Consider the following 22,414-nt stretch of genomic DNA (forward strand, 5'->3'; position numbering starts at 1 on the left):
ATGGTTGTTGTCTGGTGAAGATGTATGTTTGTATAATATGTTATGAACAATTTCCATGCTTTAAAGAGGACTGTTAGAAAAGATTTCCACTGTCTTAGTTTGTATGGGGGATTTTTTTGTTCTTAGATTTCAACTTTTCATCATCTACTTATTAGCCACCCTATGTCTCTCACTAATCTGCATGTGAAGAAGATGCAGTTCTGGTCTCTCCTTCCCTGTCTGTGCATCAGGACGACAGCATTTTCACTTTGTCTTCCCATGGGAACTTAAGACCCAGACCTGGACTGAACAGAAATTTGGGCTGTAATAGAGAATAACGCCTAATTCCGTGCCTCCTTCGGTGCTTTGCTTGTGAGGGCTGAAATGCTCCATTCTTGTGTGTTCAGCAGGAAGGTGGGTTTTGGAGGGGATGGACCCAGGTTCTCCATTTGGGAGCCTCTAGAGTTTTTAGTTTAAAAAATGCTGCTTGCAAAAATTATCTCCCAAACGTGTCTTGGTCTGTGTCATCTTGCCCCAGAGGCAAGAGCAAATCCCTGCTGCTGAGCTTAAGGAGTGACTGGCCAGAAGGGGTCATTGGAAGCTCTGGTCCCAGGCTTTGCAGCTCTCGGGACAGGTCAGGTCCCAGAAGGCAGATGGGAGAAAGGTGCTTGCAAGGTCTCAAAACCTTCATTATTGCATAAATGAAGGAAAAACAGCTCTCATGTGCCTGCCTTGACCTCCTGTGTGATCTCTGCTGAGCTCTTGAAGCAGGGGCACTAATCTCTGAAAGCAGCTCTGCACTCTTATCTCCAGTGTTGCTCCTGCTCTTACTTGTATAGTTGAAGTAGAGGAGAATCCTCCTTGAAAATTGATTTTTGAGAAGGGCGACTCACCTGACTATAAAGCACCACAAACATTATTATAGTCCAGGGGGAATATGGCCTGAGATGTGTTTTGATTGTTTTGAAACGATACTACACGACTCTCTCCCTGTTCAGCTGTTTGTATTGCCTGCCTGCCTAAGTGTGCTAGGTTGAATGAAATAAGGCTTTTAAAAAATTGCAGAAAAGAAGGTTTTCTAAGCTTCCCATTTCTATAATTTCTTACCTTCAGCCTCAGAGGTGTAAAACATCAAGACAGCATTGCATGCACAGCTTCGGAGGAGCCCAGGCTGCGTCAGCTCCTCACCTCCCTGTTTGCTGGGGTGGCTTTTTTTGCTTTCCCTGGCTGTCCTGCAGGCTCCAGGAGTCTGTGGCTTAGCAGGTTGCCCTGTGCCAGCTTAAGCCACAGCAAATTCCCACGTCCCCGCTCTTAGCTCACAAGTGCTGTTAAGTAAAACCCATCGGCTTAACCCTCGGTGGAAGAGGTGCGTGCTGATGTGCTCTGCCCTCGTGTTTGCAGTGGCTTAGGCTTGCCTTAAGCTGCGGTGGCTCGCTGGTGGTGCTTGGGATCAGCGGGAGAGCTAAACCCTCCTGAAGGTGAGATTGTAGAAGAGGGAGGGAGACGGAGAAGGAGGGATTTATGAGCTCACCTTGGCTTGCTGCTGGAGGTTATTGCCTCCGCACGTGAGCGGTTGGTGTGGTGCATGGTGGTCTGCAGCCCACTGCTGCCCTCCCCGGATGTCTTCCCTGGGCTCTGTTTCAGAGGGGGTCGGCGGGGAACTCGGCAGTGCTGTGCTGGGCTGGCAGCCTGGCCAGATGTCACTGGGCAATGCAGCTGGGGCACGGGGAGGTCCCATGGCCAGGGACACGCCAGGCAGAGGCCAGCGTGCGAGCGTCACCCTCATCAGAGCTGCAGGAGCGGGGCAGTGCCGCAGTGTGCCTGAATCTCGTCCAGGTCTGCCTGGAGTGCCGGCCTGCTGAATGGGGTACGCTGCGACCACAGAGCCCAAGTACAGAGCCCACGGAGGAGCTGTGTCTTGTCAGGTGTTGGGTAGCAGAGCAGGGACATCCAGGCTGTCACGAAGCACAAATTTCCCCATTGCAGGGAAGGGGAATTGCTTAATGAACAAATGATGACTCTCCCTGCTGGGTGCCGCCTTGTCCTTTTATGGAAGAGGCATAAAGAAAAACCAGAAAAGGTTTTTCTTTACAGGAAAAGGCATAAAGAAAACCTTTCTGGTTTCTCCTCTTTTTTTTTTTTTTCTTTTAATGAGGTCACTTGAACTTCTCCACCTAAATTAGCTGTCCTAATAACTAGATGCTCCTTGGGGTGCTTTGGGATGGGGTGGGTGGAGAGAGGAGAAGGAGCTTGTTAGCAGGAGCCTGCCTTCCCCTGCTCCCCAAAGCAGCTTTAGCTGAGGGCAGAGGGGCAATGGGGCACAAAACAGGGGCAGTGGGTGTGAATGTGATCCCGGCACCCTCCAGACTGCATCCAAAGCAGTCGAGGGAAGGGGACCAGCAATTTGGAGGAGCATCTGCTGCTTGCCGGCAGGAGGAGGCTCGGAGAACTGCTCTGAACAGCACTGTGCTGGCAGGGCTGGAGCCCCAGAGTAAAGCCCAGGGGGAAAGGGGAGGGCGGGTGTCCTTTCTCCTGGAGCCGAAGGACTCACGAGCAGCTGAGAAAGCTGTAGCTCTCCTGGGTCCGTCAAGGACAAGCCGGAGCTGGGGCTGAGCACATCTGTTCCCCTTGCACGCCCACCCTGCGCACACAGGGAAGGGGTTGCTGGTGGGGCCGCGGGACTCCCACTGCCAACCCCCGTGGGTTCCTGTGGGGCTTGGGAAGCTGCGGGAGAGCATTGCTGCCTCGTGGGCCCGGGGTGGGCACGCTGGCTTGTGACCCACCATCTGGCTAGGGGGTCCCATGCGGCTTGGGTGCGCAGCTTTGGCCGGGAAGCTCCTCTTGCAAGGTGCATCGTGGAGCGGGAGCAGGTTGTGCAGTGGGATCCTCTGCCGCTGCCTGGGAGGGAGCATAGTGCCAGCCTCGACAGGCGTGCGGGGCGGGCTGGGTGCGCGACTAATGGAGCCCGCAGCAAGCAAAGAGAAGTTCAGGCCCTTGAGTCGGAAAGCTGACCTAGTTTCCAATTTTTGCATCTTCTGTCTGCTTCTCTTTTCCCCTTTCTTCTACGTTAGTTACTTTTTTTTCCCCCTGTGCCCTGTCTCACTGGCTGCTTGAACTCACCCAGTTGCTTTGGGAGATGCATTTCTATTGGCATAATCATTCCAGCCAGTTATTAATGTTCCAACAAGGATACTATTGTAATTGGAGGATTTATTACTACTGCTGTGAAACAACTGCTATGCCATCTTACTTAATTCTTCTGCTCCCCTCTTGCCTTCTGCCAGGAGCTGAATCAGTAACAAACTGACCTTTTAAAAAACTGCACGTGTGCAAACTAGGGATGTGTTATTTTATTTTATTTTATTTTATTTTATTTTATTTTATTTTATTTTATTTTTCTGCTCTTACTGCAGAACGTTGCGGTGATACAATTGCAGGTGACTGCAGTGCTTCACATTGTATTTCTTGATTGTGCAGCAACTGAAAGTGACTTCATTCTCATTTAAAACAAGGCTTAAATGTTTGCACAAGGATTAAAAGTATATTCTGACTGACTTTCTTGAGACCACAGCACAAGTTCTGCTCACCCCTTCAGGAGCTTGAAGTGAATTCACTGACTAATTCAGGAAAATGTATGACTTCTTTTTTAATTTAGTTAAATAATTAGTAGTCTTTTAGCTGCCTTTCATTTAAACCTGTCTTTAACCATCCTCATTTCTAGGTGCAGGTGGTGCCTTATGGAAGGAAAGTAATCCCCAAACCAACCAGAATATTAACACTTGCTTTACGTTTTCCCTGTGGTACCAGGAGCCTGGTGATATGTGTTGGTAGGCGAGGAAGAGAAGAGGGAAAGTTTTGCACGGAGACCCCACACCCTCAGTCACAGCAAAAGTACATCTTGGGGTGGTAGGTTTGCCTCCTCAAATTCTGGTCCCAGGTAGGACCTTGGGCAGTGGGGGAAGCTTATGAGCAGCACCAACAGGAACAAAGCTTTCCTCTGCCTGCCCCAGCCCACCTGCGAGTTTTTAGCTGGGACTTAAAAATTAGGCAAGCAAAGGACACTACCAGCGGCATGATCTGCTCAGTTTTGTCCACTTGCAGAGGTGACATTTGAGGGTCTTCATCAGTTTTGCAACATAACACAGCATGTGTTTTCCTCCGTGCTGAAGGCATTACACGAGCTTTTGATTGATGATGAGGAAGAGCAGTGTCTGGTGTGCTGCAGCAGGTATGGATCGGCATGTACAGCTAATTGCCAGGCATGAGGGCTTGAGGGGATTACATTGCTAATCTAGATACATTCCTGCCTTATCACCATCCCCTTCCTCCTGCCACACTCATGCACATGTGCTGTGGTTTAACCCCAGCCGGCAACTAAGCACAACCCAGCCCCCCGCAGTGGGATGGGGGAGAGAATCAGAAGAGTAAAAGTGAGAAAATTTGTAGGTTGAGATAAAGACAGTTTAATAGGTAAAGCAAAAGCCATGTATGCAAGCAAAGCAAAACAAGGAACTCATTCACTGCTTCCCATGGGCAGGCAGGTGTTCAGCCATCTCCAGGAAAGCAGGGCTCCATCACGCATGACGGTGACTTGGGAAGACAAATGCCATCACGCCGAACGTCCCCCCTTCCTTCTTCTTCCCTCAGCTTTACATGCTGAGCATGACGCCATATGGTATGGAATAGCCCTTTGGTCAGCTGGGGTCAGCTGTCCCAGCTGTGTCCCCTCCCAGCTCCTTGTGCACCCCCAGCCTACTCGCTGGTGGGGTGGGGTGAGAAGCAGAAAAGGCCTTGGCGCTGTGCAAGCACTGCTCAGCAGTAACGAAAACATCCCTGTGTTATCAACGCTGTTTTCAGCACAATTCCAAAACATAGCCCCATACTAGCTGCTCTGAAGAAAATTAACTCTACCCCAGCCAAAACCAGCACAACACCCATTTGGATCCTGTAAGGAATGGAAACCAATAGTGGTGTGGGGGAGGGATATAAGGAGCGTGGCTCCCTGAGAGCTTGCGGTGGCTGGGAGAGAACAGGTCCCTTCCAGCTGTTTCTGTGGCATCGGGGTGGCTCTGGTGGCAGACCCTCCTTCCCTGGGGTGGCACGGGTGGCCGCAGGAGGGTTAGCAGATTGCACAGGGTAGTAACGAAACACTGCGTTCCGGCGCCCTACGGTCCCGCCCACGGTGCCGTTGGCGGTGCCGTTCAGCGGCTGCCAGCCCTCTTGCCGCTGGACTGATGGCACTGGCATTGCGGTTCCTCTGGAGCAGCTTGTTTCTGTCTTGCACGCACAACCGGAGGGGCTGGGGAAGGAGGTTCATGGCGCTGAGCTGGGGATCCCTGCAGGGCAACAAGATGTCGTGGGGCAGATGGAAACATAACTCTTGCACTAATTCCCTGCAAAATCCGGAGCTGTATTTCTCAGCCAGAAGCAGCTCCCTAGGAGTCGGGAGTACATGTATTTGTTCTTCCTAAATAGTTCACACTTGACACTTGGCAAGCTCAGCCCTGTCCAGGTAGTATGAAGTGGGCAGCTGAGGACACAGGGTAACACCATAGGGTGCCTCTAAAGTGTATCAGTGGGTAAAAGCTGTAATGAAATCCAAGGGAAGAAGAGGCTGGTGGATTTTACTTGTCCTACAGTGGCCCTGAGATGGTCCCGCTGTGCTGGGTAGCCTATGTAAGTTGTTTTACTCCTTAAGAGCCTACAGTGTAAGGCTGCCATGGTGCTAAGTGATTTTCACAGCGTTGTTTTACCAGCTTGAGCTAGGAAGCCTCTGGCTCCCAGCCTGACACTCCTCCTGCATCGCTTAACAGGGAAATGGCATCTCAGGCAGGTTTGCTGCCTTGCCTGGGAGTAGATGAAATGTTGGTAGCTCTCCGGTTTGTGTCTGGCATGTAAAAGCTTTGATAGCCTACCCCTTGGGGGTGGTTGGGGTTTTGGATGCCCAAGGACAAACCAGAGCCAGCCTGGGGAAAAGGGAGACGCCTGGGTTGTCTTTGTCCACCTGAGGCAGAGTTCAGCATGGCACCGGGAGCTGCTGGAAACGGAGCTGGTCCTGGAGCTCGGAGGAGAGTGCCTTGGAGAATTTGAGGTGTGTGCCAAGGCCAGACCTGGGAACTCCGGTCTCTGCTCCCTGCTTGTTTTCTGGGAGACTGTAAGCCAGTTCCTTACCCTAAAGTAAATGGCCTTAATTCCCTATTTGTAAATACTTTATGTAGCTCACCGAGTGCTCATCGCTTGACGTGCGTGCATTTGAGGTGGGCTTGACTGGAGCTGTGTGTGCAGGCTTCCTGAGGAGGGATGCCCATGGGCACCACCCCGGGGGAGAGGGGAGCATCTCCAGGCTCCCCCCTCCACCTCCTCCTCCTCGTCCTAGCAGCAGGGCCCTGGGACTCTCCCTAGCTGGGTCCCTGACACCCTCTAGTGGCAATATTTACATTTAATATTTTCAGGAGCTCTGAAAACTTAGGGGTGCTTTTGAGCACTCTCTGCTTAGCATCCCACCTGCTGCTGAGTACCTATTCGAGTGCCCTCTGCAGTAACCTGCAGCTTGGGGACTAATAGGAAACGCTGTATTTCTTGCTCTTTTTTCAGTGCTGAAAGTACAAGCTCAGTGCTGTCAGCTGTGGCCAGACTCAGCGGACTGGCTCTGGGGTGGTGGTAGCGCAGTAGGTTTGCTCCCAGCAAGTGCTTTTCAGCCGCTCGCTCGTCTCCCTGTCTAGCCACTCGCTGCCAAACCTGACCTTGATGCTGGAGAGAGGGGAGCTCTGCTGACGCCTCCGGGGGGTCACGACCGCTGCAGGGGTGCACTTGCATTGGGGCACAAGGAGGAGGCAAGGCTGGACGCTGGGGGAAGTGCAAGACAGGCTGCCTGGAAGGCATGTTGAAAAGAGGGGAGAAACAGGCAGGAGCTGGGTGAGAAGGAGCGGGGAAGAGGACGTATCCTGCAGTATCCATCTCAGCTCTGATTCAGGTGTGGCCCTGCTCCCCTTCGCACAGTGACGACTCTCGTCTGAGCTTACCCTTGCTTTCAAGTGGAGGTCAGCTTGCAGAGTGCCCCGGAAACCCTGGTGCTTCTCGCGGCGGGTGGCTGCGGGATGAGTGCAGGCAGCTCGGCAGCCTGATGGCTGGCAGGGGAGCCAGGGCTCCCAGGTGAACGCCGTGCAAAGAGTTACTTGTGACCTGATCTGCAAACTGATGTCCTTGAAGCCTGAGCAGGATAACTAGCTTGGGAGGAACTTCTCTTCTGATAACACACCTCCCCGCGTGTGCCGTCGTGCCCTGGAGAGAGCCTTCACGGCGTTCCCTGCTTGCTTTACTCTCCGTGACTTCCAGGCCTGATCTGCTCCAGCCTGATGGGCTGAGCCATGCCTGTAGCCCTCTTGTCGGCGCAGGTCAGCGGGGTCTGCGCCTTGGGGTGGTGCGTGAGCCCCAGCAGACCTGTGGCCCCGCTGCGGGAGTCCCCGGTGCTCCGCAGCACTCAGAACGAAATGCTCGTCGGGCTTCTGAAATGAGCTGTGACCTGCTGCCACATTCGGCTGCCTCTTGAGAATAGCGTTTTCCCCTTGCTCCTGCCTGCTTCCCCCTCCCCAAACCTGGTACCCGAGGCGCATCTTGCAGTGCAACTGAAACAGTTGTTTTTGCATCACTGGCCAAGCGCGAGGGCGGTGGTGCGAAGCGCAGAGCCTTCCCGCTGGCCCGGCCAGCTCAGGGCTCTTGCCTGTCCCGCCCGATGTCTGATCCTTTGGAAACTGGGCTTTCATTTAGCGAGCGGGTCTCTAGTCCTCCTGGTTAGGAAGGTGACACCGACAGAATTAAGATTTAAGACAATGGCCTCAAGGCTGCCTGCAGCCCAAAAGATCTTAGCGATTCCTCTAACCGGGAGGATCTTGGTTGGCTTTTTTAACCAAAAGAGCAGGAGGAATGCAGCACGGCATGTAAAGCGTTACCACAGTTAAATTACAGCCTTTAACAGCATGCCACCGCCTCCTGATTTTTCTCCAGGAATGCGTTTTGCAATAGCTTGCCCATGTGGTGTACAAGATGCTAACCCTCCAGCCAGGTTATGACCTGGAAATGTGAAGTCATGGTTCCAGCTGGTGAAATGGTGCCTGTGCCAGCCTCTAACCTGCTCGGGGAATGGCATGGCAAGCGCTTGCATGAGGCCCAGCCTTCGGACAGGCTTCCCAGCGTTACTTCTGGGGAGCGGGCAGCTCCGTGTCTGGCAAGCCAAGTGCCTGTCCCCTGCTCGAGCGTGACCTGGCTTGTCCTGCAGAGCCAGGCAGGCTCCCAGGGTAAGCAGCTTTCTGCTCCCTGCCTTGTGCTTAGCCAGGGAGTGGCCGTGCTGCTGAGCAGGGCTCTCAAATTGGCGGGCACACTTTCTTCACAGGTACCCGCTTTCACCCCATAAGCTGTTGTGCAGAGGCTGGTGTAGCAGGGAGCTCTGCCTTCGAAGCAGCTCAGCAGGAAAGTGTCTCCAGCAAGATGATGATCAGGTTTAATTTATGTAAATAACTTAAGAAAAGTTATAAGAGCCCGTGGCTGGAGGGCAAAGAGAAAGGAGCTGCATGGCTCTGGAGATTATTCAGAAAGGTTTGAAATGAGAAATTTAAATCTTATTGTGCAGGCGGCGTGAACCAGCAAGGTTAGTTGCTGCTGTCACCACTGGTTTGGGAGTTGGAGGGAGGGGGGAAAAGCGAAGCGGGGCGGGATGCCGGCCATGGTCTGCCAGAGGGTATTGCTGGTGAGCAGGGGACGGGAACCCCAGTGGAACCCCAGTGAGGAAGATGAGGGGAAGGGAGGGAGGAGGAGATGTGGCTATAGGGACAGAGGCAATGGGCCGTGAAGTAAATGCCCTTACCAGGTACTTTCCCTGTCAGGGGCAGTAAAAAAAAAAAAAAAAAAAAAATTCCCTGGGTAGCGAACACGTGGTAAAAGCAAATGGTCCCATCCAGGCTGGATGCGGGAAGATTTCCCTCTCGTTGACTCCATCTCATGGCTTTTTTCTTTCCCCTCTTCTGCTTTTGACTTTTCTGCCATAAATAATCCCAGAGGTTGTCTTCACTGCAGCTCATTGCTTTCTGTAGCTGTGCCTGAATAAGACAGATGCAGCTTTCAGCAGCTCAGCTAATTTTGTCAAACCTTCCAGTGCTGTCAATGAAACTGAACTGAGATATGTTAATTATATTCCACCGGTACGCAGCAAAACCATGGGCATTAACAGGCTCGCTGACACTGCCTTGTCTGCAGAGTTGAGGAGAAGGTTTGCATTCTTCTTTCCATGTGATGGAAAGAAGAATTTTCTTGAGACGAAGTCTAGAAAGGCTTCTTTTTAAGAAAGTCTATCTTCTGGTGGTAGACCCTCTTGCTAAAATTAAGATGCTTGCTAAAATCAAGCATGGCTGGGGGGCTGCAATTTATTTTTCATCCTGATTTTAGCAGCTGTACTTCCTTTCCTCCGATTAATCAACTGGAAAAGTAGCCAGCAGTTTTATTACCAAGTGCCTTGACGTGGCTGTGTCCCGGGTGTGGGCACTGGGCACGCTGCAATTGCATTGCTGCCCTCAGAGGAGCCACTTCCCTCCGAATGCAGAAACCCCTTCATTTGGCCTGAGGGGGTCATTAAAACATGAAGCGATATAAACAAAGGAGAAGGGAATTGGATCTCCTGACTTTTTTATGAGGGAAGATTAAAGGAACTAAATATGTTTAGCTTGGCCCCACAGGTGACTGGGGGGCAAAGACCATGGTGCAGGGCTAAGGAGTGGCTGAAGGGTGCGGGCAGGAGGAGGGTCACGGAGCGTGCTGGGGGGCACGCGATGAAGGGGAGGCCATCTGTGACTACGTGCCTCGATGGGAAGCAGATGTATTAGGCTGTGCTGCTCTGCAGCGTGATGGAAAACCCTGTGCCACTGAGCAGGAATTTAAGCACAGCGCTGGAGTATGTGCTGCAGGTCACAGTCTTTCGCAGCCAAGGGCTTTGGGGACGATTCTCCTCTTTTTGGGGGCTAGATCTGAGCTAACAGGGCTTTGCTAATACTTAACGATTAATTACAACTGTAAAAAGAAGCCTCTCCCCCAGCTCTCCTTTAATGCGTCTGGGCTTTAGACTCAGCGTTTCGGCATTGCTAACTCTTGGGCTGTCTTTCCCCGTCCCCCTTTGCTGCAGTGATCCCCGACTCGCTGCGAGTGACAGCGGTCCCCCAGACGCTGAACAAAGTGGAGCACGACTCCCTGGAGCTGAAGTGCGAGGTGTCCAAGAGCACGGCCCAGCACAGCCACGTCTCCATCGCCTGGTACCGGCAGCGAGGCAGCGAGGTGCCCGTGGAGATCATCTCCCTCAGCCGCGACTTCGTCCTGCGGGCTGGCAATGCCTACGCCCAGCGGCAAGCCACGGGGGATGTTCGCTTGGACAAAGTCGGGGAGACCACCTCAAAGCTCACCATCTACAACCTCCACCCATCAGATCAGGGAGAGTTTTACTGCGAGGCAGCAGAGTGGATCCAGGACCCAGACAAGTCTTGGTATGCCATGACCCGCAAGCGTTCCCAGGGAGCCATCGTCAACGTGCAAGCCACTGGTCAGTGTCTCCTCTGCCTTTTCTTGCTCGGCTGGGTGGTGGGAGGAGGTGCAAAACGGGGATGCACCTTGTTAGGTGGCTGGGACTTGGCTCCCTCCTTTGCCGTGTGCCCTGCTCGGGAGGCTGCTGGCAAGGTGAAGGAGGGCAAAGGACGGCCCAAGCGCTGCCTGCGGGCAGGGCAGGTGTCAGCAAATAGCAGCCAGGGGACACTGGGGCAGCAAGGGCGCTTGGGTGGCAGTCCCTGTCTTCTGAGGTGGCCAGTGATCTGGGGCTGACACAGGAGCTAAAACATACATCTTAAGCACTTGGTGCTAGCACAGGCAACGAAAAATTGGGTAAGTGAGGAGATAAGAGTGACACAGCAGAAAATAAAATGAAAACTTTCAGCAAGCACTTCTGTATTGCACGAGGTCCATTTGCAAGTCAAAATCCTTCTCCCAGCCCACAGCATGGGTTCCTGCTAAGGATCTAAATACGCAGCCGAGCTCTTTCTTCCTCTCTGATATCCCCAAAGGCCCTGCCTCTCGACCCCAGCTGAGCAGGGTGCGAGTAGGACCATGCATCCCGCGGTGCTACTGGATGCTGGTGTTGCAGCAGAGCTGCTCCCAGGAGTAACAGCTGGGGAAGAGGGTTATGGCTGGGGAGGCCTTGTGGCTCTTGCGTGCTGGGCAGCAAGCTGCCTCTCCTACAGCACGGCCGATCTGGGCTCTCACAGCAAAAACAGGCCCCTCACCCCTCCACCTGCGGATGCACATGTCCGAGGGATGTTGACTACACAGAGAGCGGCAAGTTGTAAATACCTCGCATGAGATGTGCTGGCTGTCCCGGTGGGCTTTGCCACGCTGACGTGAGTTGGTCTGTCTCTCCCCAGATAAGGAGTTCAGCGTCCGGCTGGAGACGGAGAAGCGGACATACATCGTGGGTGAGCCGGTGGAGTTTCGGTGCATCCTGGAGGCGCAGAACGTCCCTGACCGCTATTTCTCCATCTCCTGGGCCTTCAACAGCTCCCTCATTGCCAGCCTGGGGCCCAACGCTGTGCCGGTGCTCAATAATGAGTTTGCCCAGCGCGAGGCCCTGGGCCAGCTCAAGGTAGCCAAAGAAAGCGACAACGTTTTTGTGCTCAAGATCTACCGCCTCCGCCTCGAGGACAGTGGCAAGTACAACTGCCGGGTGACTGAGCGGGAGAAGACCGTGATGGGGGACTTCATCGACAAGGAGAGCAAGCGGCCGAAGAACATCCCCATCACCGTCCTGCCGCTCAGTAAGTAGAGGCTTGCCCATCCCCTCCTGGGGCCATTGCTCCACTGGGCAGCTAGCTGGCGAGGCCGTGATGTGCCCAGACTTTGGTGGTGGGGAAGAGGGAAGATAAGAGTTTGCATGCCGTGGAGGCTTGAAATCCCAACTGGCAAGATTTTTTTTTTTTATGGGAAGGGGATGATAGAGAAGGAGGGATATGTGTCAGGTTCGTAGGTGGGGAAACATGCCCCCACCTTGGTAATGGCCCCAAGCTGGCAGTTTTGGCCTTGAGCTGAAGGTGTATGTGAGAGCCTCTGATTTGCTCCTCACACCGCCTCCTCGCCTTGCTCTGCAGGGAGCTGGGTGCTCTAAAGTGCTCAGCAGGCGTAACAGGGAGACCAGCTTGGCCCTGGTTTATCCTAAGAGCTGCTAGGTTCCTGCAGGCCCTTCAGCGGCTGTTGTTCAGCTGTCTTGCAAGACAGCTGTACTGGCAGAAACCAGGGTTCATGTGCTCCTCGAGCCCCGGTTTGCTCTTCAGCATGGAGCTCTGTTGTGGTCACCATGTGTCTGCCAACCCTGTTGAAAACAACCCTGCCGGAGGCTTGCCTGAATGCCTTCTGTATTTGTCAGACAAACGTGATAAATACAGAAATGGGTGAGAGGAGAGGGTCCACTGACTCATTCCTTGTTTTCCTCTCTGACACTCGGGTAGCTGCAGCATGATGAACCACGCACATGTTGCCCAGGCTACCCTGGAAGGGGGCTTTGACCAGGCAGAGGGTAGCTGCAAGAGGATTTTGTGCAATGTTTGTTTTCTATCTCTTAGGTTTGTAGGGAAATGCAGCCCTTTCCTCTAGCTTTTTTTCCCCCTCCTCATTTCTCCAAAAGAAATTCTATTTCTTTTCTCTCCTACCAATGTTTGGTCTCACTTGTTTGGCTTTGAAAATTACTCTAGCTAGAAATCTTGCACTGGACAAATGTCTAAAATGTAGTACTTCTAGGCACAGCCACCTTTCAGACAGATTTCATTCTTGCCATTTGATAAATCACCAGCTCTAGGAACAAATGTGATAATTTTTCAAGGGTGCTAAGTGTCCATAACTCCGACAGAAGACAGCAGGAGTAACCAGCACTCAGTATCTCTGAAAAACCAGCTGTAAAGCCTTACATCTCTGGGAAGCTCAGGATACCAGGTTTTTTTGATGTTACCAAACAGTGATAGCTACCTCTAGTGTCACTAGCAATGGGAGTTTGGGAGAGCTTCTCCCAAAAGGTGTTGTAGGAATGGACATGGCAAGATGGTGATCAGGATGACATGAATTGAAAAGCCCAGGGAGCTGGAAGCTTTTTTTGGCAGAGCCGGTTGCATGCAGTGCGTGTTGTAGCAACACAAATTCCCTCAAGTTTTGCTGAGATCCCATCCCGGACCTGCGACCAGAAGATGCGGCAATGTCTCATGAGCCATAGGCAGAGAGATTTCTCCCAGCTTTGGCCTACACCTGCTTTGAGTGTGCAAGTCACCAGGAGCAGCTCGCTGCCCACAAGCTGTTTTTGGATGTGGTCACGCATGAGATTAAGATGTGCCTGGACCCAAATGCGTGGGCAGTTTCCTGCACCTGGTAGAAAGCCTCTCTGGCCGGCAGCGTCCTTCTTGCAGACCGAGAAGTGGCGAGTGTGTATCATCTCCCCTGTGTGTATGCGTTTCTCTCCTTAGAGACCAGCATCTCCTTGGAGATTATCAACAACGCCAGCAATGTCTTGGAGGGGGAGAGCCTGCGCTTTGGCTGCAACGTGCGCTCGGGCTTCGGGCCCCAAAGCCGCCTCTCCGTCGCCTGGCAGCTGGTGGACAAGCTGAACCGGCGCAGCGAAATTGTGCGGCTGGATCGGGAGGGCACCCTGCAGCCGGGCCCCTCGTACGCCGAGCGCAGCAGCTATGGGGGCATCCAGGTGGAGCAGGTCCGGCCCGGCTCCTTCACCCTGGAGATCTTCAACAGCGTCAAGGCAGACGAGGGCCACTACGAGTGCCGGGTGGCCGAGTGGACGCGGACACTGGATGGGGAGTGGCAGATGGTTGGGGAGCGGCACGCGGGCACCCCGGTGTCCATCACTGCTCTGGGTGAGTACTCGAGGCGCGGGGGCCATGGGGCCGTGCTCCCCGCATGCCCGGCCCCCCCCAGGAGTCACTTGCGAATAACCGGGGCTGCTCTTGGCACTCCCGCCCTTGCTTGCCGGCAAAATGGAGGTACCTGGCAGCCCGCCTGCAGTTCCCGGTAGGTTGGTGCAGAACGCCTGCATGCCCAGTTGCATGCGGGGCAAAGTCTGAGGGGTGGCTGTGGCAGGAGCAAAGTAGGGGGTGGCTAGGGAGAGGGGCAGTGCTTCCAGCGTTCTTCCGAGGAGAGAGGCTGCCAGTCCCATGATGTGTCCCCCCAGTATTGGAGCCAGGCTCTAGGCAGTGCAGTGGTGGTGCTCCATCAGCAGCCCGTGGGCATCAAAGCCTCCTTGCCTGCCCTGGGTAAACCTTACCTCTGCTCACCAGACCAGGAGAGCAAAACACTGGGCATCTGTTGGCCCGGCCACCAGAAACGGCCAGCATCTCTGACAGCGTCAGAAGCCTGCAGAAGACACGGGTCAGGAATGGTCCTCACTGCCTCTGCAAGGAGGCACTGAGCTGCTGGCCCGGGACCACAACGTTGTCCATGACCAAGCCAGACTAGGACCTGGGATCATTGCAGCTGGGGCTCTGCTCTGCCAAAGAGCTCCTCCGTTTCAAACACAGTGAAACCACATCAGTTTAGGAGAGGGCAGGTAGGGCATTAGGGATTTTGCACGGATTGTGAATTACTTTGGTCCCGCTCAGGCCTTGCTATATTAAGTCTTGGACTAGTTCCCAAAGTGCTCTGCAGGAGACTGAAGAGGGGATGACTGCTCCTATGAGGCCACTGATTTGCAGAATGCCAAGGCTATAAACAATCAGGGAGCTCTATTGAAAGGTCGAGGTAGGAATTTTTGGGGTTGGTTTTTTTTTTGGTTCTCTGCAGTATTAATCTTAAGCTTTGGCAAGATGTATGAGAGACCAGACTTCAAAATTGTATCGTATTCTGATTAAAATCCTGCTTTTTTCCTCCTTTCCTCCCCTTTACTTTTGACCTTCTTTCAGAGGCTGTTCTGTCTGGCGCTAGACATCTTTGCTATATAGCTTCCAAAAGCAGGTAGGGACGTTGGTTTGTGAAGAACTAAAGGCAGATTCTCATCTGGTTTCAATGGTGTCTTCCTTATGAGGTCAGCAGCATTTGGCCTGCTATAAGTCCACGTATCAGCCCTTCTCTTTACTCTGCCACTTGTAGAAGTGTTGAGATTAAGTGTTGAGATTTTAAAATGCATCACTTTTAATTCTTGTTAAAATTTAAGATGCTCGGAATTGCCCAGGCATTCCAGAAGATGTGATGGAAAGGTAGTTGCCTCTCCTCCTCTGCTCCTTGTCCCAGAGAAATTGCCAGCTGTTGAGCACATTCTGTCAAGTCCCAAGAAATTCCTAGGTCCTCTTCCTATAACTAGCAAAGCTGAAGTAGCTCATGAAAATTGAGTGGAGAAAATATTGAGTATTGTTCCGTTGCCGCTGAATCTGATATTTTTTGTTCAGTGTATTTTTGAAGTGTCCTGAGAAACTCAAATGGAAGGTGCTAAGAAAGAGCAAGAGAGGTTTATGGCTACAGAAATTGCTAGTAAAAAAAAAATGCAGTAAATTTAGTGACACTCACATTTCAAGTTAAGGTCTAATCATTTGCCATTCTGCCAGGGTAAGAAACTCTTTAGCTGAACCAATACAGATGATGTTCATACCCACAAATCTATCTACAGGGTGGTTCAGAAGCAATAGCTAGAAGAGAGATGTGCTGTCGGATGAGACCAGATGTCCCTGAACTTCTGAGGATCTCGAGTGCCTGGCAGGGACTTCAGTCCCTGGCTGGCTGGGGAAGGAGGGGGCAGGCAGGGTGAGAGGGGGCTGCTGTATTCTTGTAGGGAGATCTTGCAGAAGATCTGCCCACTTTTATCTGTGGCTTCTCTCCTTTTGTACCAAGTCCCGAAGGAAGAAGGGCCTTTGTGTGTCAACCTGAGTGCCATGAACATGTTGGTTGAGTTGAAGACCTAAGAAATGCACCTGGCTTTTGCACAGCAGCCAAGAGAAGTCCTTTCATGAAGCTTCCTTGCCCAGGCCAACTGGAGATTAAACTTCATGAAGTCAGCTGGTCTTGGTGAAATCAAGTTGGCTTTCTAGGGCCATCGCTGGCTCAGCGGTGCTCTGAGCTGGGCCCAGTAACACACTTGCCGGGGCAGGAGGGCTGCTGCAGAGTCTGAAGGTAAGGGCTTACGTGGGTATGAGATGCAGCAGTCCTGCAGGGGAGACAGCCTAGTCTCGCTCTCCTCTCCTGGGTAATCACTGACCATGTTGCAAGAGGCTTTAACCCCAAAGATTGACCTGTTTTCTCAGTAATTACACATCCTGGAGCTCTGGCATGGTGACGCCGTGGGGCTGCAGAGGCACTTGCTGGAAGTGTGCAGATCTAGCAGTGTCTGTGCCGCTGCCGGTCTGGCCGGTAGCAGCAGCTCTGTGGGTTGCAGTGAACTCCCAGCTCATCTCTCAAACTGTAATTTCGAGCCGGTGGCAGGCTGAAGTTCTGTACTGATGCAGAAGACGTTCCTGTTTCTACTGGGCACTGGCCAGGCTCTCCCCTGTGGTGGTGGCTGTGCGGGGTGCCAGGATGGTCAGGGTCCCTCCCACCCATGGGACACCCTGCGGAGCCTCCCAGGAAGGGAGCGCTTCTTAGGGATGCTGCCGGTAGAAAACAAGGTCCCTGCTAAATCTGCTGGCTGCAGTGAAGTGATTGGAAGAGGAGAAAATATTTTCTCTCTGAAGCTCGGAACAACTGAGCAATGGAAATGCCCTGACCCAAAATGTAAGCCAGTTGACTGGGAATATGTTATCTTCAAATGACTAATAGACTGCTGGTTTTAAACTCCCCTAAACAACAAAGTGCTGGGGGTAGACAAGTCAAAACGTATTGACCAGCTTGTGGAGTGGTGCACATGCGAGGATAACTGCATAAAGCCGTCCTGGAGCTGTGATCTGGAAGAGAAGAAAAGCCGTGCTGTGTGAAGAACAGGACCAAGCAGCTTTTATCTCTTTCAGTTGCCTCCATCCTGGGGTTTTGTAACTGCTGCCACCTCTCTGATGCATGAACGAAGGCTGCTACTTCTCGCTTTCCTCATCTTTCCTTCACCTGCAGCAACCAGCCGTAGACCTGGGGTGGGAGATGGGGTGGGGACCCTCTGCCCGAGAGCTGGATGTGAATCGCGGGGTCTGTGAGCGGTCAGGCTGGTGCTGGGCAGCCGCCCTGCCTGGCGCTGCTCCCTTGCCGCTGCGCTGCTGCGTTTCCACACGGGGCTTTGGCAGCGTGCAGAGGCTGGCTGCTCGCCCTCCGGCTCTCAGGGGATCTCGCTCTTCTGGGTAGAAATCGAGCACGATCCTGCTGCCGCTGCTGCCAGCGCTCACGCAGGCAGTCACCGTTACGCAGGCACTGAAGTGTGTTTTTGCCACGGCTTTTCGTGCCACTTTGCAATTGCAAACGAGGAGCCAACACAACGCGAGCGGCTGATTATTCCAGGCCCGTGACTGGATGACGATGCTCTAGCTTTTGCATGCTAATGGCAGGGCCGTGTTAGGCAGGTGTCTCTCAAAGCCCTTTTCTCTCTTTCCACAGAGGCCGGCTTTGCTGTCACGGCTATCTCCCGCACCCCCGGGGTGACCTACAACGAGTCCTTCGACCTCCAGTGCATCATCAAGCCCCACTACCCATCGTGGGTACCTGTGTCGGTGACGTGGCGTTTCCAGCCGGCGGGCAGCACCGAGTTTCATGACCTGGTCACCTTCACGCGTGACGGCGGGGTCCAGTGGGGCGACAGGTATGCGGGTTTCCGGACCCGCACCGCCATCGAGAAGGCCGAGTCCAGCAACAACGTGCGCCTGAGCATCAGCAGGGCAAGCGACACAGAGGCTGGCAAGTACCAATGCGTGGCCGAGCTCTGGAGGAAGAACTACAATAGCAGCTGGACGCGGCTGGCAGACAGGACCTCCAACCTGCTGGAAATCAGGGTCCTGCGGCCAGGTGAGTGCCGAGAACATGCAAGAGGAGGTGGGGGGTGCGTGGCAGGGACAGGGTACGTACCAGTGCTGTGGTGGTCTCTCCAGAGCGAGGACTGCTCTCATGGCTGTGACTGACGTCTCACATCTGTGCACGGTACAGGTGGGACTGCTTGGCTTTTTGGCCGTGGATATGTTGGAGCTCCCTTATCCACCTCTGGGGAACTGGGTCCTCTCTTTGCTCCTTGTGTGCTGTTCATGGGCTTTTCTTCTGGGAGGTGAGGTGACTGCAGCTCGGTCCAGTCTCTGGGCTGTTCTTGTGGGACAGAGGTGGCTTTCAGGTTGCCACCTCCATTCATCAGAGCAGACTAACCTGGGGAAGAGAGAAGAGGGACAGAGCAAACAGGATCAAAGAAGAGAGCCATGCTCCCACCAAAAGCCTGCACGTGCACGTGCGCCGTAGGTGAGGTGCTGCAGCTCTTGTCTAGTGACTGGCTGCATCTCTCGCTCTGCTGGAGGCATCTTCAAAAGCAGTGAGCGATCAAAGAGTCTGACTTTCATCCCCACCAGAAATTGAGCCTTTTCCAGCTGGAAGTCACCAAGGCTATGGGTGCCCACGCAGAGTGTGCAACAGCTAGGCAACAGACACCTGGCTTGGCAGGGAGAGTCAGAAAACCTGCAAGGTGCTCGTGCTCCATGGACAGCCAGTGGAGAGAGCTAGGTGCCTTCTGTAGGCCTTATCACTGATATTTTGGTGGTGCCTTCTCTCGTCCATGAAGGGTGCAAAGATGCGTGGTCAGGGCAGCTCTGGGCCATCGCTGAGCTGAATGGTTTATTGCTGTCTTGGCCTTAGGGCTGGAGTTGATGTTTGGAGGGAGGCTTTTAGGACCTTTAAGACTCTTGGTTCAGGGCCTTGCAGCATGGTCAGTCCTCCCTTCGTGTTTCTGTGCAGAAGGACTCCTTCCTAGGGTCTGTCTTCTGGCTTGAGCTTTGTGTTTTTCCCCTCAGTGGCCCTTTTCATACTCTTCACCTTCCCCAACCCTGAGCATGTCTTTGGAAAAGTCAGGGGATGCTGCGAGCTCCAGGCGCCTCATGAGCTCTCCATCCTCTTTCTTCCCTCCCTCCTTCCTTGCCCTCATCTCCAATTAATCTTCTCCATTTATCTTGATTATCCTGCCTTGTAATACATGTTTTACTGCTCGCAAGGTCAGGTTGGTGACGTTCATCATTTTAGCTTATTTCCCTAGGAAACAGCGTTGACTGGCTATGGTCCCTGGAGTAATATGCTTCTTCATGGCACATCTCTGTGCATGCATATGTGTGTGAGACAGAGAGAGAAAGAGAAATCCTTGATAACACCTTCCAGAAGAGAGCCTGTGTGTCACAGCTCAGGGTGGCCAGGAGGACATTTAAAGGACATTTAAACCATGCTCTAGCAGCTGCTTCTTCTTTACTGGAGCAGTAACCATCAAGTGATGCCTTAACAGAACAAGTCATGTAGGTCTCTCTGATTTTTACCTCTCCCTATCTCCCTGCTGCTCAACAAACTATGGCTACACAAATCTTAGCTGTCAGTCCAATGAGCCTTGCTTAATGTTTGTAGTTTTATGACCCACAAGAGGATGGAGGAGAACAGGGGGGCTCCTCAGAGCGTCCCCAGCACCGCGGTTGCACTCTCTCTGTGTTTTGTTTCCATGTCCCAGGCAGCCTCTGAGAGCGGGTGGTTGATGTTCTGTGTGAATGTAATGCCGGCAGTCATACCAGCGACTGCTGTGGTGCTCTCTGGTTTTGCAGGCTGCAGAGGGTCGTGTCGTGTCGTTGCTGGGTCTTTGGCTGGATAATCCCCAGAGGGGAGCCAGGGTGATGTGGGAGGCACCTTCCTCGGTCACCTTGGAATGCACATCCTAGTGCCCCCACAGTCAGACCTGTGCTGATGAAGCAGATACGGGTTTTCAGATTAATACCCGGGGCTTCTTCAAAAGGGGTCATTCAGGACCCCTGAACGACTGAACACCTGAGAGCTCTGTCAGCCTAAGTCTGTGGCTCTGTAGTCACCTTACTACGACATAACTTGAGGCTGCTATTGGATGTCTTAGTCCTAGCTTTCTCCTTTCCTTTGCCCACTGGCCATGGGTTCCTGCCGTGACCCATATGCCATTGAGTTTGGTGTGAACAGTCTCCACTACCGATCCACTAAGGGACACCATAAAGAAGGCTTGTCTGGAAGTCTTTTGGCAAATTGAGCCAGCGTGTGTTTCCAGATTGTAAGTTAATGCTGGGATTCTCGTTTCCTCTTAAACCCCTGCTCCCTGTTTGTCAGAGCGACCTTTCTATTTGACAGGTTCCAGGTGCAGACATGGCAATCGATATATGTCAGCCTTTAAAGTGTGTTCAGGTGAGAAAGGTAAAATAGTGGCTTCCTGATTGCTTCATTAATCTCTTTGCTTTGTGAAATCCCACATCCTCAAGGGACAAGGTGCTGGAGCTTCTCCTGGTGTGTCGGTTTGCTGTTTCAGTGCTCAGGCTGCTTCTCCTTGTCGCTCTTGCAGTGGGTAGTGATTGTAGTTGTCATCCATGCTGAGTGGTAACTGCAGAGTTGGCAGTGCTGGTTTTGAGTTGCATATATTAATGTGGCTGCAAAGTAATTTCGCCTATGGCTATCTCGTGGCCAACAGGTAATGTTGAGGAAACGCCAGCAGCTTGAAACACTCCATTTCTTTCCTACTCCTGGGAAGAAACGAGCAGTATTTGAGAAATGAAACACGTAGCTCCTGAAGCAGGAAGTAAATAAGGCAGGCAATGGCAGCATTAACCCACCTCTGAAGTGAAGGCCTGTAGGTGGGATGGCAGAAGTGTTCTGCATGGCATCTGGAGCCAGGTTTGGCATTTGAGCATGACATTCCTGGCCCATTGGGCATGAAGCAGTTATAAGGACTGGCAGCGTGAGGAAAAGCCCTATGAAGGATGCTGGTTGTACATGTGAGAGCTTACAGAGAATGTAGGCATCACAAGGGTATGTTGTCCATCACTTGGTGGTTCGTGAAAACTCAGCAGCAGCAGCAGTAGGATCTGAAGCTCCAGTGTTTCTCGCTTTCATGGCCTGCTCCTTGCTGTCACGCAGGCCGGCACGAGTTGGGTTGCAAAGTAGGGGGAGAGTTGCGCGCAGGTATGGGCACGCTGCCCCAGGTAGCTCGTGTGTGCTTTGCAGGGAGAGGGACCTGCACTGCTGTAGGGTGAGTGCTTGGTGTTAAGTTCTGTAGGCTGGGCCAGAAGTCCAGGCTGGTGTGGGTGTCTGGCAGGCAGGATTGTGGACCAGACTGGCGAGCGGCTAGATCGCCTGCGGCCGTTTCGTGTCCTTAGAACGCAGTGCTCTCCTTTTTACTCCCATCTTTCAAGCTGCCTGTTGTTTCTTTTTCGGTGAGCTCATGTTGCAGCAGAGGGGGAGGAACAATAAAAGTACAGCTCGGTTCATGACAGCTGCTTCCCCGAAGCCAAAGCTGGCAGGAGACCATGCAGAGGACCGCAGGCTGAGCTTGGAGCGAGCCCCAAGTGCAGGGGTGGGGATTTCTTCCCACCCACAGCCTTGTGTTTGGGGCTCCCCTTCAGCTGCAGTATCTGGCCTGCCTCTGAAACCCCAGTTCTTTCATCCCTGAAAGCTGGGGCTCGCCCCGAGGGCTTACCACCCCTTTCCCTTCTAGAGACGTTGCCTTGCCCTTTGCGCACTCGCCCCTTTCCAGGTGGAGAAGAACATCCTCCATGCAAGCTTTAGCGGCCTGATCCGCAAGAGATCAGTCAGGACAGATGTGTCCTGTCCTTGGAGGGGACAGGTGTGGTGACTCCCTGGCACTTGCTGATCTTGGGTTTTAGGAGGGGCAGAGGTGCAGGCAGTTCCTTTTGAACCCAAGTGACTCTGAAAGCATTTGGATTCAGGCTGAGCTCTCAGCATGAGGATGCTGGCTGAGCGGTACCCCCTTGCTGCTCTCTGCCCCCTTCCTCACGCAGCGTGGAGGGGAAGAGGTGCCCGGGCTCTGGGTCCTGCCCGAGGGAGGAAGGTGGTAGATAGATGCATGTGGGTCAAGGGGAGACCCGAGGGCTGCCAGGTGGGCTCTGTACCCGGCTCCTCCTTGGATTTTGCTTCTCCCTGCCAGGTTTTCAGGGATGGAGTGGCTGAGATGGGAGGTGCTGTCTGCAAGCGGTGCAGCCCGTGCAGTCTGCGGGACTCAGACAAGGGCAGCAGACAGTCACTGGCAGCACTGTGCATGCTGAGGACTCTGCTGTGATCTGGGCAGGCTAGGATGTCTGGATAGGACTCTTTTGGCAAGGAGGCTTGAGCAGATTTGTGCTGGTATATTAAATTGCCATTGTCCCCGTATGCATTACCGCACTTATCTTTCCCTTGCAGCACAAGCGAGGGGGTGATTTGGCAGAGCTTTGAGAGGGCCTGGGGTCTGAGCGCTAAGGAGTCTTTCTAGCAACAGCAG

General features: G+C 53.1%; 1 protein-coding gene across 2 annotated transcripts in view; it reads left to right on the forward strand.

The window, feature by feature from the left end:
- Window positions 1–22,414, forward strand: part of IGSF3 (immunoglobulin superfamily member 3) — a 102,048-nt gene that overhangs the window by 53,375 nt on the left and 26,259 nt on the right. The window contains exons 3-6 of one of the 2 annotated variants that reach the window (XM_072885676.1): window positions 10,148–10,558; window positions 11,430–11,819; window positions 13,509–13,910; window positions 17,554–17,958. In XM_072885676.1, coding sequence (XP_072741777.1) covers window positions 10,148–10,558; window positions 11,430–11,819; window positions 13,509–13,910; window positions 17,554–17,958 — 1,608 coding nt within the window. The remainder of the gene's footprint in view (window positions 1–10,147; window positions 10,559–11,429; window positions 11,820–13,508; window positions 13,911–17,553; window positions 17,959–22,414) is intronic. The other variant, XM_072885685.1, reaches the window with a different exon arrangement.

This window comes from Ciconia boyciana, chromosome 1 (genome assembly GCF_034638445.1).
Source record: "Ciconia boyciana chromosome 1, ASM3463844v1, whole genome shotgun sequence".
NCBI lineage: Eukaryota > Metazoa > Chordata > Aves > Ciconiiformes > Ciconiidae > Ciconia > Ciconia boyciana.